The sequence below is a fragment of the Opisthocomus hoazin genome, chromosome 4 (assembly GCF_030867145.1).
Source record: "Opisthocomus hoazin isolate bOpiHoa1 chromosome 4, bOpiHoa1.hap1, whole genome shotgun sequence".
Classification (NCBI taxonomy): domain Eukaryota; kingdom Metazoa; phylum Chordata; class Aves; order Opisthocomiformes; family Opisthocomidae; genus Opisthocomus; species Opisthocomus hoazin.
Window position 1 is genome coordinate 89,113,993 of NC_134417.1, and position 18,152 is coordinate 89,132,144.

The following is an 18,152-nucleotide window of genomic DNA, read 5'->3' on the forward strand; positions in this document are numbered from 1 at the left end:
TTGTTGCAAGAGATCTTGATTGTGTGGCTTTTGGGTTTTTATGGTGTTTGGTTTTTTGAAATTTATGTGGCAAAAGCTTTTTTTTGTTCTCTTACGTGGTGAAATTTGCAGATCTGCGCCCTTGGCGCTCTCAAACGCTCTTTGGATTGTTTGTGACGACGGTCTTGTGTCGAAACCTTGCGTGGTGGCGCGTGCGTTGCGCTGGGGAGATGCTGGGGTGACGCAGCTGCCGGACCGTTCTCTGCGTGACCGCGCTGCTTTTGCATTTTAAAACTACGAGAGGGCCTTGCTGCTGCTCGTGGCGTGAATCCACGCCAATGCAGATCGCAGTGTGCGCTTTCAGTACTTAAAGGGAGCGTGTAAGAAGGAAGGGGACTAACTTTTTAGCAGGGCCTGATGCAATAGGACAAGGGGTAATGGTTTTATACTAAAAAAGGGGAGACTCAGACTGGATATAAGCAAGAAATTCTTTACAATGAGAGTGGTGAAACCCTGGAACGGGTTGCTCAGAGAGGCAGTGGAGGTCCCACCCCTGGAAATATTCAAGGCCAGGCTGGACGGAGCTCTGAGCAACCTCATCTAGTTGCAGATGTCCCTGCTCACTGCAGGGGGGTTGGGCTAGATGGGCTCTGAAGGTCCCTTCCAACCCAAAGCATTCTGTTCTATTCCATTCTGTACTATCTCAGCTGCGTTGGGTTCTCTTCTCCCCAAACCCTTTGGTTCCTTGCATTTCCCTTTTGGGGCTGGTTGGGGTTTTATTTTTTTGAGCTGTTTTCTGACAGTCTGTCATGGGAGGCTTGACCTGCCTGGTTGATGGAGGGGATGCTTGCTGGCTGTGGTCTTGCCAACCTGCTTTCTGCAAAAGTTGGTTGGGTGCCTCTCCACGTTGGACAGGATCCGGCTTGAGCGCTCAGAGAAGCGCGAGTACTGCGATAATACAGAAACGACGTTCTGGGACGGGGATCAGGGGGCTCGCTTGGGCGCCTCGGAGCTTACTGAAGCCAGGCAAGTGTAAGTCCTCCTTTGCGTAACTCTCCTTGGGTAAGTCCTGTTAGCGTGAGTGAAAGAACAGCTGGCAAATGAGATGTCTTCAGAGGGCAACGCTCTCCCAGCGTAAGCCGGCGAGCAAAGCCAGCGTGTTTCTCTACAACGCGGGAGATATTTATCCTGTGATTAAGCATAAAAGTTAAGAGATGGAAAAGGTTCTATTAGATCATCTCGTCCACCTCCCTGCTGGCGTGCAGTTTTTCTCCCTGGTGTACATTTATTAATAGGCTGTTGGGCAGACAAGGAGTAGTTTACTCCGGGTAGTAGGGAAGAGTAGCAGCCAGCCTGTGCAGGTGAGGGACTGTGCACGCGCGTTGACTCGACTTGCACGTGCGCACGTTGCTTGCAGCAGTAGGATTTCGTAGCAGAAGGGCCAAAAGCTCTAGGCTTGACATTCTTTGCATGCTTGGAGCCTTTCCGTTGACTTGCTGGGACTCAGTTTGTGCAGGCGTCAGCTCGTCTTTTTTTAACATTCTAGGAATAAGCTAATTTTACTTTATATTTATGATGGAGTAGGTAATACGAATAGGAGGGGAAAAAAAAGAAGTCTGTTGGTAGGGAGAGGTCAGCCAGCTAGACATCTGCACAGCTGGCCTGGGCTCTGCTGGCCATGATCTATGACAGCGGTGTGTGAAGGCTCCCGGAGGAGACGTCAGAAAGGTGCAGGTGGGAATGCTATTGCCATGACAAACAGCTCAGGGCTGGAGTTTCAGGCCAGAGCTTGGAGACCATCAACACCGCTTCGTTTATTGCTCCTCAGTAACCATAGCACGGCCTCATGCACGTGTAATTTTTTTTTTATCATTTCACACTCCCTGATTTTATTTGCAGCTCAGAGCGCTTAGCGTCTCCCAGACTGAGATCGCCGAGTGTTGAATGTAAAGGGATGGATTCTGTCCTGAACTTATTCAGGGAAGAACTAGAGTGTGTGCTCCACACAGGTAGGGGATGGGAGCAGAAACTTAATACCCAGGCGTGTGCTGAACTGCCTTCTCGTGCTGAGACTGTGCTGGCTTTTGCATTTAGCATCACTCCGCTGGCTCCGGAGGTGTCCCCTGGGCAACACCAGTGTGCGATCAATATTTAGGATTAGAGACCAGGGCTGTTCCATGGTGCAGGTGAGCGACCAAGCCTGCTCTGCCACCAGTGAGATGTTTTGGCTGGTGGTGACACTGTGTTGAGCCGCTGGGGCTGTGCTGTGGCCTGAGGATCCGTTTCCTGACGTTACGGTGCATTTGGTGCGGTTTTCTGGGGGTGTTCTGGGACATCTCATGGGTAAGCGATGGCTCTGTTGGGTCAGGAGAAGCTATCCCCTAGATTCATGGAGGGTAGGGGCTGGGTGTTTCACAGTATGGACCACGTCCCTGGCACCGATGGTCTTTCTCTTGGCATGTTCTGTGGAAGTGACAGTATCGCAGATGACGTTTTCCAGGAAAACTTCCAACACTTGTAAAGGAGCTCCGAGATGGACTTTGCCTCCCTTCCCTCAACCAGATGTATTCTAGGGAGGAGGGAGTTGGAGCAGGGCACAGTGCATGCAGGGAGCAAATCTGCTTTATTATTATTTTATTCAGAGAAAACTTGGTCTAAAGATGTAAAAGCAATTGCAAATACTGTCAGGACGCTGCCTCTCCTCATCAGTTAGTGGCATTAAATTCTCAGCAGGGAGGATTAATTAGAAAACTGAAATCTTTCCATCGTGACAGCCTTCTGGTTTCCACTGAAGTGCAGCTGAAGAACTGGAAAGGCTTCTGTATTTTGTTTTGATATGCAGGCATATGTTTCTTTCCGTCCTGGAAATTAGTTCTGTCTGTCTGTAAACAGGGCCGTGGGAATCAATGTTGAGCTGAACTGTATTTCTCCAGAGCTTTCGTCTAAAAGTAGTTGACTGTTTCCCCACTGTGCCTAAGAATTGACCTGATTTTGGGGCAGCTGAGCAACTGCTGCTCTGATGGTCTTCCCGTTCGGGGCTGTTGTGCAGCTGCCTTGACAGTTCAGGGTTGGTCCATGGACTCTTGAGGGTGATGGGCTTCTCTCTTCCGAAGGCCTTCAGGTCACGTTTCCTCCGAGACGGCCAAAAAGGCCCCCAGCCTTCTGCTGCCCGCGACTTTCCGTTGCGCTGCAGCAGGCTGGACGCCGAAGGAGAGGAAATTACTCATCGCTCTGCCTCCCTTGCAGACCGCTCTTGGCCTTGGCGTCGTGCTCTCAGCCTTACGCTCTGCAATGCCCTAAGCTGGGTTTAGAGGCGAGATCTGCCCTTTCCTCAGCTTTTCTTCTGCCCGCCGGGCTTGGGGAATGAAGGAGACGCAGCACTGCGGCTGTGACCTGCTGCTTTGTGCTGAGGGAGCCGGTCACCATGACGTGATGGCTGTGGGTGGTGCAGGGTGAGCAACTTAAGGTTGCTTCTCCTTCTCGGGTGTTGGTCTCTTCACCCAAGTAACTAGTGATAGGATGAGAGGCAATGGCCTCAGGTGGCATCAGGGGAGGCTTAGATGGGGTATTAGGAAAAATTTCTTCACTGGAGGAGTGGTCAGGCATGGGAACAGCCTGCCCAGGGAGGTGGTGGAGTTACCATCCCTGGAGGTGTTCAAAAAAATGTGTAGATGAGGCACTTGAGGACATGGTTTAGCAGGCATGGTGGTGTTGGGTGGATGGTTGGACTTGATGATCTTAGAGATCTTTTCCAACCTTAATGATTCTGTGATTGTCTGGAAGAAGCTTCCGCTTTGGTGTTGCAGCAAGCGACAGCCTGTGCATGGGCTCTGCAGAGCCACAACTGCAGAAGAAGGGGATGGTGACAGGCCAGCAGGAGAGGCAGTGCAGACCTAGGAGGCTCTGAGGGCTTTGGGCAATACTTACGCTCTACGGACCTGTTAGGTAGTGTGAACATATAGCTGTGTGCTGCCCACTCTGGTTCCTGCACTGCTGATGGTTCATTTTTTATTGTGTTTAGTCACACACGAAGGCAAGTGTACTTGAGTTCATGTGACCTACAAGTCAAGAGGACAAGGAGAACAAAACCTCTGTGAAAGCTGACCCACGTGTTTCTGTTTCATAACCTCATCACCACCCCACCGACGGCATGCACAAGCCAGCAGCTTGTGGAGGCAGCAGTGTCCTGGGGCTGTGCAGAAACCTGGTCCTTCTGCCCCTAAACACAGCACATCTTTTAACCTTTGCTTTCCACCAAGCACTTACTGAGCTTGGCTTCCTCCGCCTGGTCTAATCTTGATCCAGAATTACGTGGCAGAAGTGGCGTGAGCAAGAAAAGGACCTTGCAAATTCAGTGGTGGCTCTTGGGGATGGATCCTAAGGTCCTGGTCTCCCCATGTGCTGTGGAGCTCATGCTTCTTGCCTGCGAGGAAGGAGCAGAATAACCAGGCAGCTGCTGAGAGAGCAGAAAGTGGTCAATTAGTCCTCATCCCTCGGCTTCGCAGTCAATTGGGAAGTTGTGTTGTGATCAATCAAATCTAGACGAGCTGCGGGAGTGAGGCTGCAGCTTGTTAGAGAGGAAGCTGTGCGGTGGGGTGGCTGCGAGAGGGACTATTGATTGCAGCCTGTTGAGGGTAAATGGTGGTGTACAAAGGCTGGTAGGACAACTCATAGCAGATACAGACGTTATCCTGTATGCCATCAGCGGGATGCTGCAAGCGAGAGAAAGTGGGTCAGCTAGAAGGTGGGACGGGCGTGAGAGATGGCGTGGTGGCTTCAAAGCCCTGATGCTGCTACAAGGTCTTGCTGTCCACCGAGGGGATGGGGTGGACCTCTCTCCTACCTGCTCCAAAGCTGAGTCACTTGATATTAACCTCCCTGCTAGAGCGTGTTGGACCAGTCAGAAAGTTTGTAATGCATTTGATCATGGAATCATTAAGGTTGGAAAAGACCTCCAAGATCGTCAAGTCCAACCTCTCAGAGGTCAAAGCTATGGAGACAGGGTTGGTTCCTGCCTGCTGTTATCCTGCCATTATCAGTCCCTGGTGCAGATGCCAGCTCTCAGGCCAGGTTCTTCATTGCACCATGTTGGCTTCGTAGCTCTTTGGAGTAAAAAAAGACCTCCAAGATCATGGAGCGTTCATGGAGACTCTTCCTTCCTAGTGCCAGTTAGCAGATGGGTGCTGCGCAGGGGCTTTTCTCCCAGTTGCTTTTGCCAGGGAAGATTTTGCTCTGAGACAAATGCTTTTCTGAGAGCATATTTCATCTGAAGGTTTTAGTATCTATTCCTCCTTTTTAGTTTCTGGTTCTTCTTCCTCTTTTTTTTCCCAAGGAAGAAGAAATACGTTGAAGAAAAATGCCTGAATCTGTATGTTTCCAGATACACTTTTTTTTGTTTTAATTTCCCTCCCACAAAGTTTTCGGTCATTTGAGGGGAAACACAACAATAAGGCTGTGAAAACCTACAGGAGGAACAACTGACACCACTCTTCTGCGTTGGCTTTTATCTTCCACGTAGAGAGACACCTTCCCCTTTGCTGTGTTCTCTGAGGGGGGTGTGTTCATTGGAGTCCGAGGGGTTTTGTTGATGTAGCGTGCAGCAGGGTTTGTCCCTGCTGTAGAAGTACACAGATAGCGATTCGAGGACAGGGTTTTGCCCTGTGAAAGGTGAAGTGGTGCAGGACAGTGCTCTCCTCGAGCTGCAGACCTTCATCCTCAGCAAGCAGGACCGCGCGTTGGGATAACGGTGGCTCGGCTGGCTGCTGGGGAGAGGAGGATCCTTTACGCTTTGTCGCTTCAGTGCCCGATTTCAACGTTTGCATTCGGGCGCAGTGTATGGTGGCACTGAGGTGGGCTGCGGGCTGTGATCGGGGTGTTTGCAGGTTGCTGCGGCCGCACCGGCTGCTGGAGGAGGCGATTCCTCCGCCCTGAGGGCGAGCTCAGCAGAGATGTGGTTCTGCGCTGTGTGGACCTTGGTGCAAGTGAAAAACCAGACGTGTGGGGACCACGTGTGTTCTCTGGAAATTTGCTTTGCATGACTTCTCTGTTTTATATATATATATATATAAATATTTTAATATCTATTATATTTTTTATATATTTTGTATTATATATATTATATATAAAAATACATTAACTCTGACCTGATAGGGCTGCGTTGTCTGATTTTTTTTTTTTTCTGATAGAAGAGTCCTTTCTAATCCTTTTAATTTGCTTCCTTGTTTTATGAGTTTCCAGAAGTTTGAGATCTGTATGCAGAATCAAAGCTATTTTATATGCCGGTATAAATTGCTGATTATTTCACTGAATTTGGTAAAAGCACTATTACTGTAAAGCAAGAAAAGGAGCTGACTGAAAAAAAGAACTTCTCGGAGCGTGCTGCGTGCAACGTCTCATTTGCGAGAAGAGGAAGTGATGAGAGGGGGTAGGTTTGAAGATCTCAATGGCTGTTTCAAAAGGCTGTCGTGGAATTAACAGCAGGAGTCGTGCAGGTTTTAAAGCTGGTATTCTACGTACACGTTGTGCAGGATGGCTCAGGAGATTCTTCTGTAGAAGCAGCCGATGGATCCAGCTGCGGCAGCTGCGTCCCTCGCTAAAGGCATCCTCCATCGTGCACAGGGGCTCTTAAGCACAGATCTCTTCTCCCAGCAACATATGCTGTGAAAAAGATTCTTAAGCAGCTTTTAAGCCCCAACACAGGGAGAAGAAACCTCAACTGAGGAGTATTCATACAGAAAGGGTTGCTGGGTTTCATCGGCTGTGGTTCCCAGAGTGCTGGCTTGCTCCTTGCATGGGCTGTGCTGATGCGTGCGTGTCGCTTCTTGCTTCGCAGCCTGACCAGTGCATGCTCGGGAAAGGCTTTTTTCCTCCTCATCTTGGCTCATGAAGTTTATCCCTTGAGCCCACTTGGGAGATAAGCCCGCAAACCTGGCCTGGTTACATGCGTGTTTGCAAAAAAGTCCCTCCCAGTTGCATGCTCATAAATGTAGAACCATTTAGGTTGGAAAAAGCCTTTAAGATCAAGTCCAACTGTAAACCTAACGCTGCCAAGTCCACCACTAAACCATGTCCCCAAGTGCCACATCCATGTAGATGCATGGTCTTAAGTGGTTGGTTTTTTAGCTGCCCCTGTGTGGCGCATCCTTTGGGTAACCTGAGTGGAAAATGCCATGAGAGTAGGGTCTTGAGTGTCTCAAGTGTCACCAACATTTAGCTCTTCTTTTGTGTAGCCCCAGAATATGGATCCCACTTTCAGGGCAGTTCCGTGTGCACGAGAGCGAATGTTCTATAGTGCCTAGACAAAACTATAAGGATGAGGTTGAGATGATGTGAGGAAACATGTAATATTTCAGCGGCTCTCTCTTCGCGTTTGAATCCATCTTTGCCAAGCCTGCAGGCTGTTTGACCGAGCTATCAGCACGCACACCTTTGTGTTCTCGCCGTTAAAACAATCTCATTTGCTTTGCTGTTGTTTTTAACACTACCCCAGCCCTGGCCCCTGAAGCTTTTTGAAAATAACATCTACAATAATATTTTTAACAGTTCCGTAGTATACAAAACTGCAGCGCCCTGGCAGGACTCCCGGAAACTTGCTGAAAGTTAATGTGGTCAACTCTTAAAAAGGAGAGATTTTTTCCGCTTGACTCTTGCTTGTTAAACTCTGAGCCCAACATGTTGTTCCCTGCTGCTTGAAAAAACTAGGAAAGTCCCAATTTTAGCAATGCTAGTTTGAGTAGCTTTCCAGCTGAGCTGTATTTCAGGGGCAACTGTGGCTTATTAATTTTTTTTTTAACGGTGATGTGTCCCTACACCTTCAAACCAAAGTGTGAAGTGGTGCTGAGGCAGGAATAGGTAGATGCTGCTTTCCCTGGAAGCCTGGGGATGATGAACCGCAGAGGGAGATGCCACTCGCTCGTGTTGCGGTGCTGGCAAGGCATCCCGACTCAGAGGCCGTGTTTTAGGATGGATGCTGAGCCTCCTGGGGTAAGAACAGCCCTTTTTGGGGTAGGTGATACTGTAAATTGCATTTCAAGTCAATGGTAGGCCACTGGTGACTCCAGCTCTCGATGTTGGGCTGCACTCTTACTGCTTTCCTAACCCCTATCCTATACCCCTCCTCCCAGTAAGTTTCTTCCAGTCATTTTTGTGTCTTCCCTCAAATCCAGGGAAAAAATTGCTCTTCTCCATCGTCTCCTCCCCTGCTTTGCTTTCCACAACTTAGCTGCACAGAGGCTGGAGTCGTGTCTAGCTGGGCGGTATGTTGCTGTTGTCTCCCTTGAACTCAGTCTTGCTTACTCCCTCCCCAGCCAGGAGTGTGGAGTGTGAAGGGAAGAGCTGTAATTAATTTTTCAAGTGGATTGATAACCTTGCGTGTGGTTCTCGTGTGGATACTCCTACTCTGCGCTTACGTAGCTGTAATGATGTTGAGCCACTTCAGCTGCAGAATTGAGTTCAGTCAACTCAAAGCTGCTTTTATTCTGGATGAGAGCATCTGTACCGGGCTTCCCTGCAGGTTGAGTGACCTCCACCAGTTTCCCGAGCAGATGGGAGTAGTGGAAGGCTCTCGCATGCACGGTGCCAGCCTGGGATACGTGTACTGCATCGCCCCAGCACCCCTGGGAGCCAGCGCTTGGCTGAGCTCTTGCTTTCATTGCTTGGCGGGAGGTGTTTGTGCCCGGCGAGGTTACCAGGGCAGTAGTTTGTTCGTTGACAGCAGAGATTTAGAGTAGATTTACAGTGTTCTGCTAGCTGTGGGAGCGGTGGAGTGCGAAGTGGGAGCCCAGATGCTCGCTGGTTTGCGTTGCGGAGTGCTGACCCTTGAAGGCTGTGATTGGGGAGCTTAGGGGCAGGAGCAGCGGGATGCTGCTTTGAAGTATGTCAACCCCTGCTCATATTTTTTCCCTTTCACAGAATCACAGAATGGCAGGGGTTGGAAGGGACCTCTGTGGGTCATCTAGTCCAACCCTCCTGCAGGGTCACGTACAGCAGGCTGGACCTTGTCCAGGTGGGTCCTGAATATCTCCAGAGAAGGAGACTCCCCAGCCCCTCTGGGCAGCCTGTTCCAGGGCTCCGTCATCCTCAGAGTGAAGAAGTTCTTCCTCATGTTCAGCTGGAACTTCCTCTGCTTCAGTTTGTGCCCGTTGTCCCTTGTCCTGCCACTGGGCACCACTGAAAAGAGCCTGGCCAAAGAGTCTTGCCCCCCTCCCTGTTTTTTAAGGGAGATAATAAAAGGACAGAATTTGTACTAGAAACAGGAATTTGTCCTTCTGTAACAGGAAGCTGCTGGTATGTATTTTTGGGAAGCCACGGAAATTGCCGGTGTTTGCAGTCCAATTTGGAGGCTGGCTGGTCTCAGGACTGAAGAGATCTGCTGAAACAGAAACCCTTTTTCTCTGATGTGTCTGCGAGGATTTCCTGCACGGTGTGCAGGGGCCGGTTTGCCTGTGAGAGCTGGGTGGTGGGGTCTCAGGGGCTTGCCGTGGCAGAGGCGATGGGGAAGAGCACAGGGCAGGGCTCTGCTGATGGAAAGGTCGCCTGGTTTTTCCAGGGCTCATTAGCACGGTTCCTGTAGGTGCAGGCCTTTGTAACTAGATACGGGTTGCAAAGGTCTGGAAGGTCTCCAGAAAGCTGTTAGAAAAGCCTGTTACGCTGATGGGAGAGTTAGCCTGGGCTAGCCCAGGAATTTAGGGTTAATCCAGGCTATCCGCAGGTGGCCCTTGGTGCAAACTCTGCACGCAGCTGAATTGCTGGAAGCATCGCATCAATTTTGAAAGCAAAAGCAGTGAAGATCTGGGCTGTTTCCCGCTCCCGTTATAATCGGGTGGAATTTTTACACTGCTTTTTGGCGTTTGTCTGTTCTCGCTTAAAATCATCATAGAATCACAGGATGCTTTGGGTCGGAAGGGACCTTCAGAGACCATCTAGCCCAACCCCCCTGCAGTGAACAGGGACATCTGCAACTAGATGAGGTTGCTCAGAGCTCTGTCCACCCCGGCCTTGAATGTTTCCAGGGGTGGGACCTCCACTGCCTCTCTGAGCAACCCGTTCCAGTGTTTCACCACCCTCATTGTAAAGAATTTCTTCCTTATATCCAGTCTAAATCTACCCTCCCTAAGTTTAAAGCTGTTACTCCTTGTCCTGTCTCGATCCCCCTTTGCACAGACTGCCTGGTTCAGGATTTTTAACCTTTCCAAGCCTGTTGGTTACCTCCTCGCCTCCTCCTTTTTCTTGCAAACGGACAGAGCAGGGTCCTCGGCGGCTGCGGGCTCTTGGGCGAAACGGTGCTGTGTGAGAGGAAGCTGCAGCAGCAGAAGGAACCACGCACGTCGGGGCACACGTACGTCTCCGCCTCTGCTGCTTTCTTATCGCTTTCCCTTCCTGCGCGTCTCTCTCAAAATAGGCTGGATAAATATCCTCCCGCTTGCCAGCGCCAAGGCGCCGGAGCTGCAGAAGGTCTGTTTAATCCACGCTTGCGATCATTCCCGGCTCACTTCAGAGTTGTTTCTTTTTTTTTTTTTTAATTGCGTTTAAATTGATTTGACTGAGCTGGGAGATTTTCAAAGTGCCTTTTTCTACTGTTTCTGCCCAGTCCGTGGTGTGTAAGGCTGCAGAATTCGTCTCGGTGTCCTGGCACGCACAGCTCTTGCTGACTTTGGGGCACTGTTGCCTTCGGTGGCTGCAGGACAGGAATGTCTTTCTCCGTGCAAGCCTGACGAAGCGCTGGAGATGTCTCTCCTTTCACTCCTGTTATCACCCAGGTTTACGACCGAGGAATCTGTGTGCCTATCGGCCAGCTGAAGTGGATTGGTCTTTGCTGATCCCTTCTGTGGCTCTGCCTGCCTTTCGCTGGGTTATGCCTTCCTTCAGGCTAAAAGGAGGTTTTCCACTGGTGAGCAGGACTGATTCCAGCAGGCTCGGGTGAAGTTCCTCAGTGAGGGGAAAGAAAAAATCCCTTTGCTGGGCACCGAGCGTTGGCTAAATGCAGCGTGCCAGGTGACTGAACCCCCTTCTGCATCGGGTTTGGGCAAAGGAGCAGATAGCCACGAGTAGCGCTTGGCAGCAGGCAGAGAGCTCTGGAAGGGCTGTGGGGACGTGCTTGTGAGAGGGATGTATGGGGCATACGTTGCTGCCGAGAACTGCCCAGACTCAGGGCTTTTTTTTTTTTTTTCCCCCTGTGTGCCAGAGGAAGGCTGGTCCAGCCTTGAGGAGCCTTGGCTGGAATGTGAAAGGGCTAAATTTAGGTTTCTGCTTGAAGACGGGCTGCTTCTGGGGCTGACTTTCTGTGTCCTGCTGTTGGTCTGTTCCCCAAGTGAGTGTTGTTTCAACTGGGATACCGCTAAATGTAATGCCTTAAAGACAGTGTTGCTTTAAGGTTCCATTAAATAATGTAAAAAAATGTTAAAGATAGTCTGCTTTTAGCAAGAGGAGGCCTGTGGCACAAGTATAAGCTGGTTATGCCAAGATTTGAAGAACAAAAAGTTGCCAGGTTTGTCGTGTGTTACCTTTGGGGTGTGTAGAGGAGGGTGGGCTCCTGGTCTCAGTCCCCACCTAAATGGTTCTTGTCTTTCCTCCAGCCCAGGTGGTGGATGGGGAATGCTTTGTGAAGGGCGGTCCTGTTCAGACTCTGTCGCCATTGACATGTCAAAATTCATCTGTAAACTCTCTGTATGTTTGTTATTACAGGGTGGATGCTTGAGAGTGGAGGATAAGGTACGAGTGTCTGGGACCGGTGGAATGGAGGCCTGATGTAGATGGAAAGATGGGTAAGAACTGGATTCACTTGAAGCAATTCATTTTTTGCAGCCTGCTGATTTTGGTTGGGGCTACCAAGCATGATAACAGAGCGGGAGACATTGCCAAGATGGTCTGGCTGAATATTACATTGCTTTCTAATCTTTTTTTTGCCTTCCAGTGGTGTCAAAATGGGAGAAATTCTCTTTTTAACATCAGCATGATCTGGTGGGTCATGTCCTAGGTGGAGCCTCTTCCCAAGTTTGCCTTGTATTTCTGGGCAGGGCGTCTTCATCTCCTGTATCTCCCCTCTCCCAAAGAAGCTTCTGTTTCAAACAGAGCTTGAGTACATTGCTTTTCTAATGAGTGACCTGGGCTGCTTGCACTTTCTCCCTCTTCCACTGGAATAGTTGTGTATCAGATGCTCTGTGGTGCTGAGGGAGACTTTTTTTTTAAAAAAAGTGGAAATTATTTGTAGCTCTGGAGGTACAGAATGATCTTTATCTTCCCTCTGCTGCTAAAGAAAATTTGTTATGTTAGAAATCGGGACCGCTTGGAAGTGCTCAGTTTTAGCACGTGAATAATCAGATCTGTGATGTTGTCTCACATGAGCAGGTGACAAATGAAAGCCCCAGCCTCCTTCACCTTCTGATGGTGCTGGCCATCAAACTCATCCTGTCACTCTTGCAGTATCATACCTTACTTACAGAAAAATGTCCGTGCTCTGCTGCTGTGCTGGTTACCTGTCTCACGGGTGAAGGGAACTGGAGGGATCGCCTGGACGCGTGCCTCACTGCCAGCAGCACTGCTGGGTTTGGGAGGCGGCTGGCGTTTTGTGCCTTTGTGAGCACGGCAAAGTATGAGAAAGCTCTTTGCAGGATGTACGTTGACCACAGAAACAATTCTGAAGTGGTCTATGAGCCGTTCTGCCAGCCAGTAGCAGTTCCAGCAGCTATGGGGGGTTCTGCTCCTTTCCTTCCATTTTGCTGAAAAGAGAAGGCTCAGCAAGTTGAAGACCAAGGCCAGGTTCTGCTTCAGGTGGATGTCTCCTTGGTGAACACATGGAACTAATTGAGCTTGGACTGTCCTGTTCCCTTCACCAGAAGAGGCAGGTTACGGGGGAGCCTAAATTCGTCTCCTGAAAGGGCTTCCTGACCTGCTGACCCAAGAGAGGGGAAGGGATGGCAGAGGGGCCCTGGATGAAGCTGGGCGCTTCACTTCTACATTTGCAGCATTTACACAAGTTCACCCCAAACTTTTCAGGGCTTGGAGGGGGGAGGAAAGGAGGTGGGAGGGGAATACCAGTACATTTAGGGATTGTCCTTGCAAACCTGGTGGAGAAGTGATACACAGTTTTGTCGTGGTTTGAACTTAAAAAATGAAAAATGTGAAGCCACTGCCACACCTTAACTGTTTGTCCTCCCACACAGAGAAAGGAGAAAAGCAGTGTTTACCCCATCCTGGCTTTACCTCTCTGACTTTTTTGCTCTTTCTCTGTTAGCTAGAAGAGAGATTTTGTGGGAAGAGGGCTAATTTAAAGCCAAGTTAAAAAAAAAAAAATAAAAATGGAAGGGAAGAGAAAGTTCAGACCTGCTGCTTCGATATGAAGAATGACAAATTTCAGTTTAAAATCCCTGGTGAGAAACCCCCAAGTTTTTTAGAGACGTTTTCAGTTTAAAGGCGAATGCTGCTCCTTTGTCAGTTAATTTTTTGTTGTTTTTTTTGTTTTTTTGTTTTTTTGTTTTGAAGAAGGAGGAAGGTTTTGACTTGCTCTGAGCACCCATATGGAATGGGTTTGCTGGCTCCAGTCCGGTTCTCAGCAGGTAGTTTGATGACCTCTTTTGCAGAGAGAGCAGTTGATGTGAACTGCTCAATGTGCCTGCACACTGTCGGCAGTGAACGTGATACGGATGCGCTGGGGAAGGCGTAATTGCAGCAATACTGTGGTGAAGAGAGCAGCACCCTTTTGCCCGGCACTGTGACAGTTTTCTGGGAAGGCGAGCCGGATTGGTAGGAGTCTTCTGCAGACTGGCTGTTCCGCTTACCCTTATGTGTGGGGGGAAGGTGCTCTGCATGTCCCCCGCCCCAAATGTCACCGCCTGGAGCGTTGCTGTAGCTCGTCGCTGATACAGCATCGATGCCTGTGTGAGGACCGGTGAGGTCTGCCAGGCTGCGTTCAGGAAGGATCATGGTGTGGTCCGGAGTCCGGCCTCTGGCTTGGCTGTTGGGGCAAGGCAGATGAAGTGTATCTTGATCAGTGTTACCAAGTGGTGTTTTTTGGTTAAAGGATCATTGCAACAGCTTTGACGCACAGAAAATTAGACTAGATTTTGAGGTTTTATTACTTTCAGTTCCCCTCCTCCTTTTATATGTGTGCTTGTTTCCTCTACGCAATGGGATGGGGGAGCATTTTCAAGGGAAGAGCAGGGAGTCTGCAGTCATGTCACTGATTTCCTCCTGGTAGACCACAGAGGAGGTGTGTTGAGTGAAGTGATCTCTGAAGGTCCATTCCAGGTCTACCTTTCTTCTTAGGATCCTATTTATAGTCTGCTCAGTGTCTCAGAGTTCAGCGTAGGATTGTTTACTCCTGGACGTGTTCTAGGGAAGCTGTGTGACCTTGTATGGAGACCACAAGATGAGAAGTGGGGACTTCTGGCGTCTCCATGGGCTGTACCTCTGACATAGAAGTCTGGTTGTGTCATGGGGTACATTGGTGCTTCTGCAGCCATGGCATCCCGGCGCTGCAGGTAGGTTGCTCTGCTGTTGCAGGTCCAAGACAGTATCTCTACATGGGCCAGTCTAAGCAGAGGTCCTTGGCACTGGGTGGTCTTCTGATGTGTAGACATGGCCATGACCGTGCCATAGAATCTCAGAATGCTTTGGGTTGGAAGGTACCTTTTAAGGTCATCTAGTCCAACCCCCCTCCATGATCAGGGATATCTTCAACTAGACCAGGTTGCTCAGAGCCCGTCCAGTCTTGAATGTTTCCAGGGATGGTGCATTCATCACGTCTCTGGACAACCTGTTCCAGTGCCTCACCACTCTCATTGTAAACAATTTGTTCCTTGTATCCAGTCTAAATCTGCCCTTCCTTAGTTTAAAACCATCAGGCCTTGTCCTGTCACAACAGGCCCTACTAAAAAGTTTGTCCCCAGCTTTCTTGTAGTATTGGCAGGCTGCTCTAAGGTTCTCCCCGCAGCCTTCTCTTCTGCAGGCTGAACAGCCCCAACTCTCTCAGCCTTTCCTCACAGCAGAGGTGCTCCAGTCCTTGAATCATTGCTTTGGCCTCCTCTGGCCCTGCTCCAACAGGTCCATGTCTGTCCTGTGCTGAGGGCTCCAGAGCTGGATGCAGGACTCCTGGGGGAGTCTCACCAGAGTGGAGCAGAGGAGCAGAATCCCCTCCCTCGCCCTGCTGCCCACACAGCTAGGGGTGCAGCCCAGGGTACGGCTGGCCTTCTGGGCTGCGAGCGCACGTTGTTGGCTCTTGATGCTTTTTCTCTTAGTGTTTTCTGTGAAGGACCTGGGTAATCTCTCTGCAGGGTAGATCAGAAGGCTGGAGGGGAGAGTAACTGGATACATCCTAGGATCCCGGGACAGAGTTGTTCTGGTTTTGATCATGCTTTGGTCTTCAGTAAATCACTTGAGCTCCCATTTAGTGTTGTCCTGGAACACTTTGTTCCAGATGTGTAACAGCTATATTTGTAGTGAAGCAGTTGACTCAGATTTCTTTGTATGGAAAAGGAAGGTGGTGAGGATACTAGGGTGGTTTGTAGGTGGAAATGGCGTTGGAAGGACTTAGTAGTTTCTAGAGGGAGAGATGTGGCCATGCTGTGGGTGCTCAGTCACCGCTTCAGAAGCTGACTGAATGTTTCCTGAGTGGGTCAGGTCTTGGATCTGGAGGTGAAGTGGGGTAAGATGACTGAGCACGGGTCGGAGAGAGATGCCTTCAGGAAGGCTGGTGCCCAGCACACCTTGCTGGATGCTGACTGATCATCCAAAATGGTGCCGGCACCTGAAGTGGTTATCTGCTCTTGGTTTGGTACTGTAATTCCTGCTGGTTGCAAGAATAATGAATTCATTTTTAACATGGTTGTTGCGTTGCCATTCTTTTCAGGCCTTGGAGAGTCCGAGTGATCTGTGCCTCTTACATTGGTTTTCTCAGCCTTCATAATGGGAGAAAAATTGGAGTGGAGAACACATGTCCTAAAGCAGGATGTCCCACCTCTCACTCCTGGCACAGGGCAATTCCTCCAGCTCACAGTCCATTTCCATCTGCCACCTCTCCATGAGGGTCCAAGACTTCTTTACAATTTGACCAAAATGTAGTTGGGCACCAGTGAGTGCCTATGACACTTCTAAAGATGTCCGTGTCTCCAGCACAACACAGTGAAAGGACCGTGGTCAATGGCGGTTGAAAATTGCTGTGTTTAAACATGCAAGCGCAGTAAAAGTATTACTAAAAAAACCTGCAGAAGTTGGTATTTAAGGCACCAGCATGTTTATTGTCTGACTTCTTTTTCTTTAAAAGTGATTGGAGTATTCTTAATTCTCATCATGAGATACTGTGTGTGTGCATGTGTGTTTCTGATAATAAAGACTCGAGGAGCGTTTGTCTGTTGTGTTCAGCGTCTGTACGTGTAACTCGAAGGTTTAGGTCTTTAGGACTTTTCTGGAGCGAGTGTAAGTGTTGCTTCAGCAGAAAGGCAATCTTTAGCCTGAAGAAGAGAAGACTGAGAGGGGACCTTATAAATGCTGATAAATATCTGCAGGGTGGGTGTCAGGAGGATAGAGCCAGACTCTTTTCAGTGGTGCCCAGCGACAGGAATAGGGGCAACGGGCACCAACTGAAGCAGAGGAAGTTCCGTCTGAACATGAGGAAGAACTTCTTCTCTCTGAGGGTGACGGAGCCCTGGAACAGGCTGCCCAGGGAGGTTGTGGAGTCTCCTTCTCTGGAGATATTCAAGACCTGGCTGGACAAGGTCCTGTGCAGCCTGCTGTAGGTGACCCTGCTTCAGCAGGAGGGTTGGACTAGATGACCCACAGAGGTCCCTTCCAACATTCTGTGATTCTGTGCTTAACCTGAGGTGCAGAAGGTGGGAGAATGATGCTTATTGACAGGATTGCCGTGATAGAGTGGGTGTGTTTGGAGAAGACAACTGCAGGCTGGGCTGGCAGAAGGCACGGCAGCTTGCTGGAGGAGGAAGGGGGCCTGTTCGCCCAGCCGTGGTCTGGCTGTTTAACCCAATTCAGTGGTTTTTTGGGGGCTGTTGAGATGGAGAGAACTGCCCTGGTTGGTGGGGGGAGAACAGACTGACTCTCCCCATCCCCATGCATGCAGGACTTGATGTCTCAGCTCTCCCATGCCTTGTTTTCTTCATCCCTCCATCTAAGGCAGTGCCTTTGCTCTTCACTTGCACTTTGTATGCTGAGAGTGATCTGAAAAAAAAAAAAAATTCAGGTTGAATTGCAGCAGTTCATCTTATTCTGATGCACATCAAGCTTTCTAGCTCAGGTTTTCTTATTTTTTAGAGGTGTTTGTATGTCCTTCTCCCTTTAGCAGCATCATGCCCATTGCGCTCAGGGCTCCTGTTCAGGGTCACGCCAGGCACTTTGGGCACCAGGGGAACGTGGGACTGGACCTGCATCGCTCTATTTGGGACATTGCAGCCGTTGCTGCAGCAACAGATTAGGAGTTCAGGGGCTCTGGACTGGGGCTTTGAGCCTTGGAAGTGGTTGAGTATTGGAAGTAGCTGGGCTGGGAGGGAGAAAGAGGTCTTTATGAGCCTTCAAATAACCTTCAAAGGTATCGGAGGCAGTCAGGGGAAATAACTTGCCAGCTATGTTTCTTGCTGGGTAAACATTTTTCTCCTTTCAAGTGTGCTCAAGAGAGGTACGGGATGTGGGGCGAGGTAATATTTTTATATTAGACGAAACTGATAGAGGTGGAAAAAAACCAAGGCTGCCTTTTAGGTGCATAAGCCTTCTTCAGAAGGAACAAATTTTAAGCTTAGCAGAAAAACAGGCTAGAAAGATTGTCCCAAGTTCAATTCAATGATGTTAACCCATTAAAGGAAAAGGTAGCTAGTGTCTGTGGAGCAGAGGGGAGGACTAGCCAAAAAGGTGTGAATGTTTGTTGTGGGTGGAGAGAGAGAAAAGCCAGTACCTGGTACCTTTGAAGTGGTGAGGAGTTTTGCAGGCAGATGCTGTGGGACAAAATGCATCGTGCCATAAAATCCTGGGGTTTTTTTAATGCTCAGCAGAGCTGTCGGCATACAAAAAAATCTTAAATGTGGTTGGTTTTGCTGTTGAAGGATCTCACCCTTGCTTGCAGCTCTCCTAGACGAACTAATCTGCAAAAGCAGATGAGAAGCAATGGGTTTGTCCAAGAGGCAGAGATTTAGCCCGGCTTATCTTGCAGCACTCTGTGCTTTTATGGGAAAGCC

At 49.5% G+C, this 18,152-nt stretch overlaps 1 protein-coding gene across 5 annotated transcripts in view; it reads left to right on the forward strand.

Moving 5' to 3' along the window:
• LOC104337214 (mitogen-activated protein kinase kinase kinase 3) overlaps positions 1–18,152 on the forward strand; it is a 91,088-nt gene that overhangs the window by 11,821 nt on the left and 61,115 nt on the right. For 3 of the 5 annotated variants that reach the window (XM_075419841.1, XM_075419844.1, XM_075419842.1), the window contains exon 2: positions 11,662–11,741. In XM_075419841.1, the coding sequence (XP_075275956.1) occupies positions 11,738–11,741 (4 nt within the window). In that variant the 5' untranslated portion in view covers positions 11,662–11,737. Of the gene's footprint in view, positions 1–10,176; positions 10,316–11,661; positions 11,742–18,152 lie in introns of those variants that run through there. The other 2 variants (XM_075419843.1, XM_075419845.1) reach the window with 2 other exon arrangements.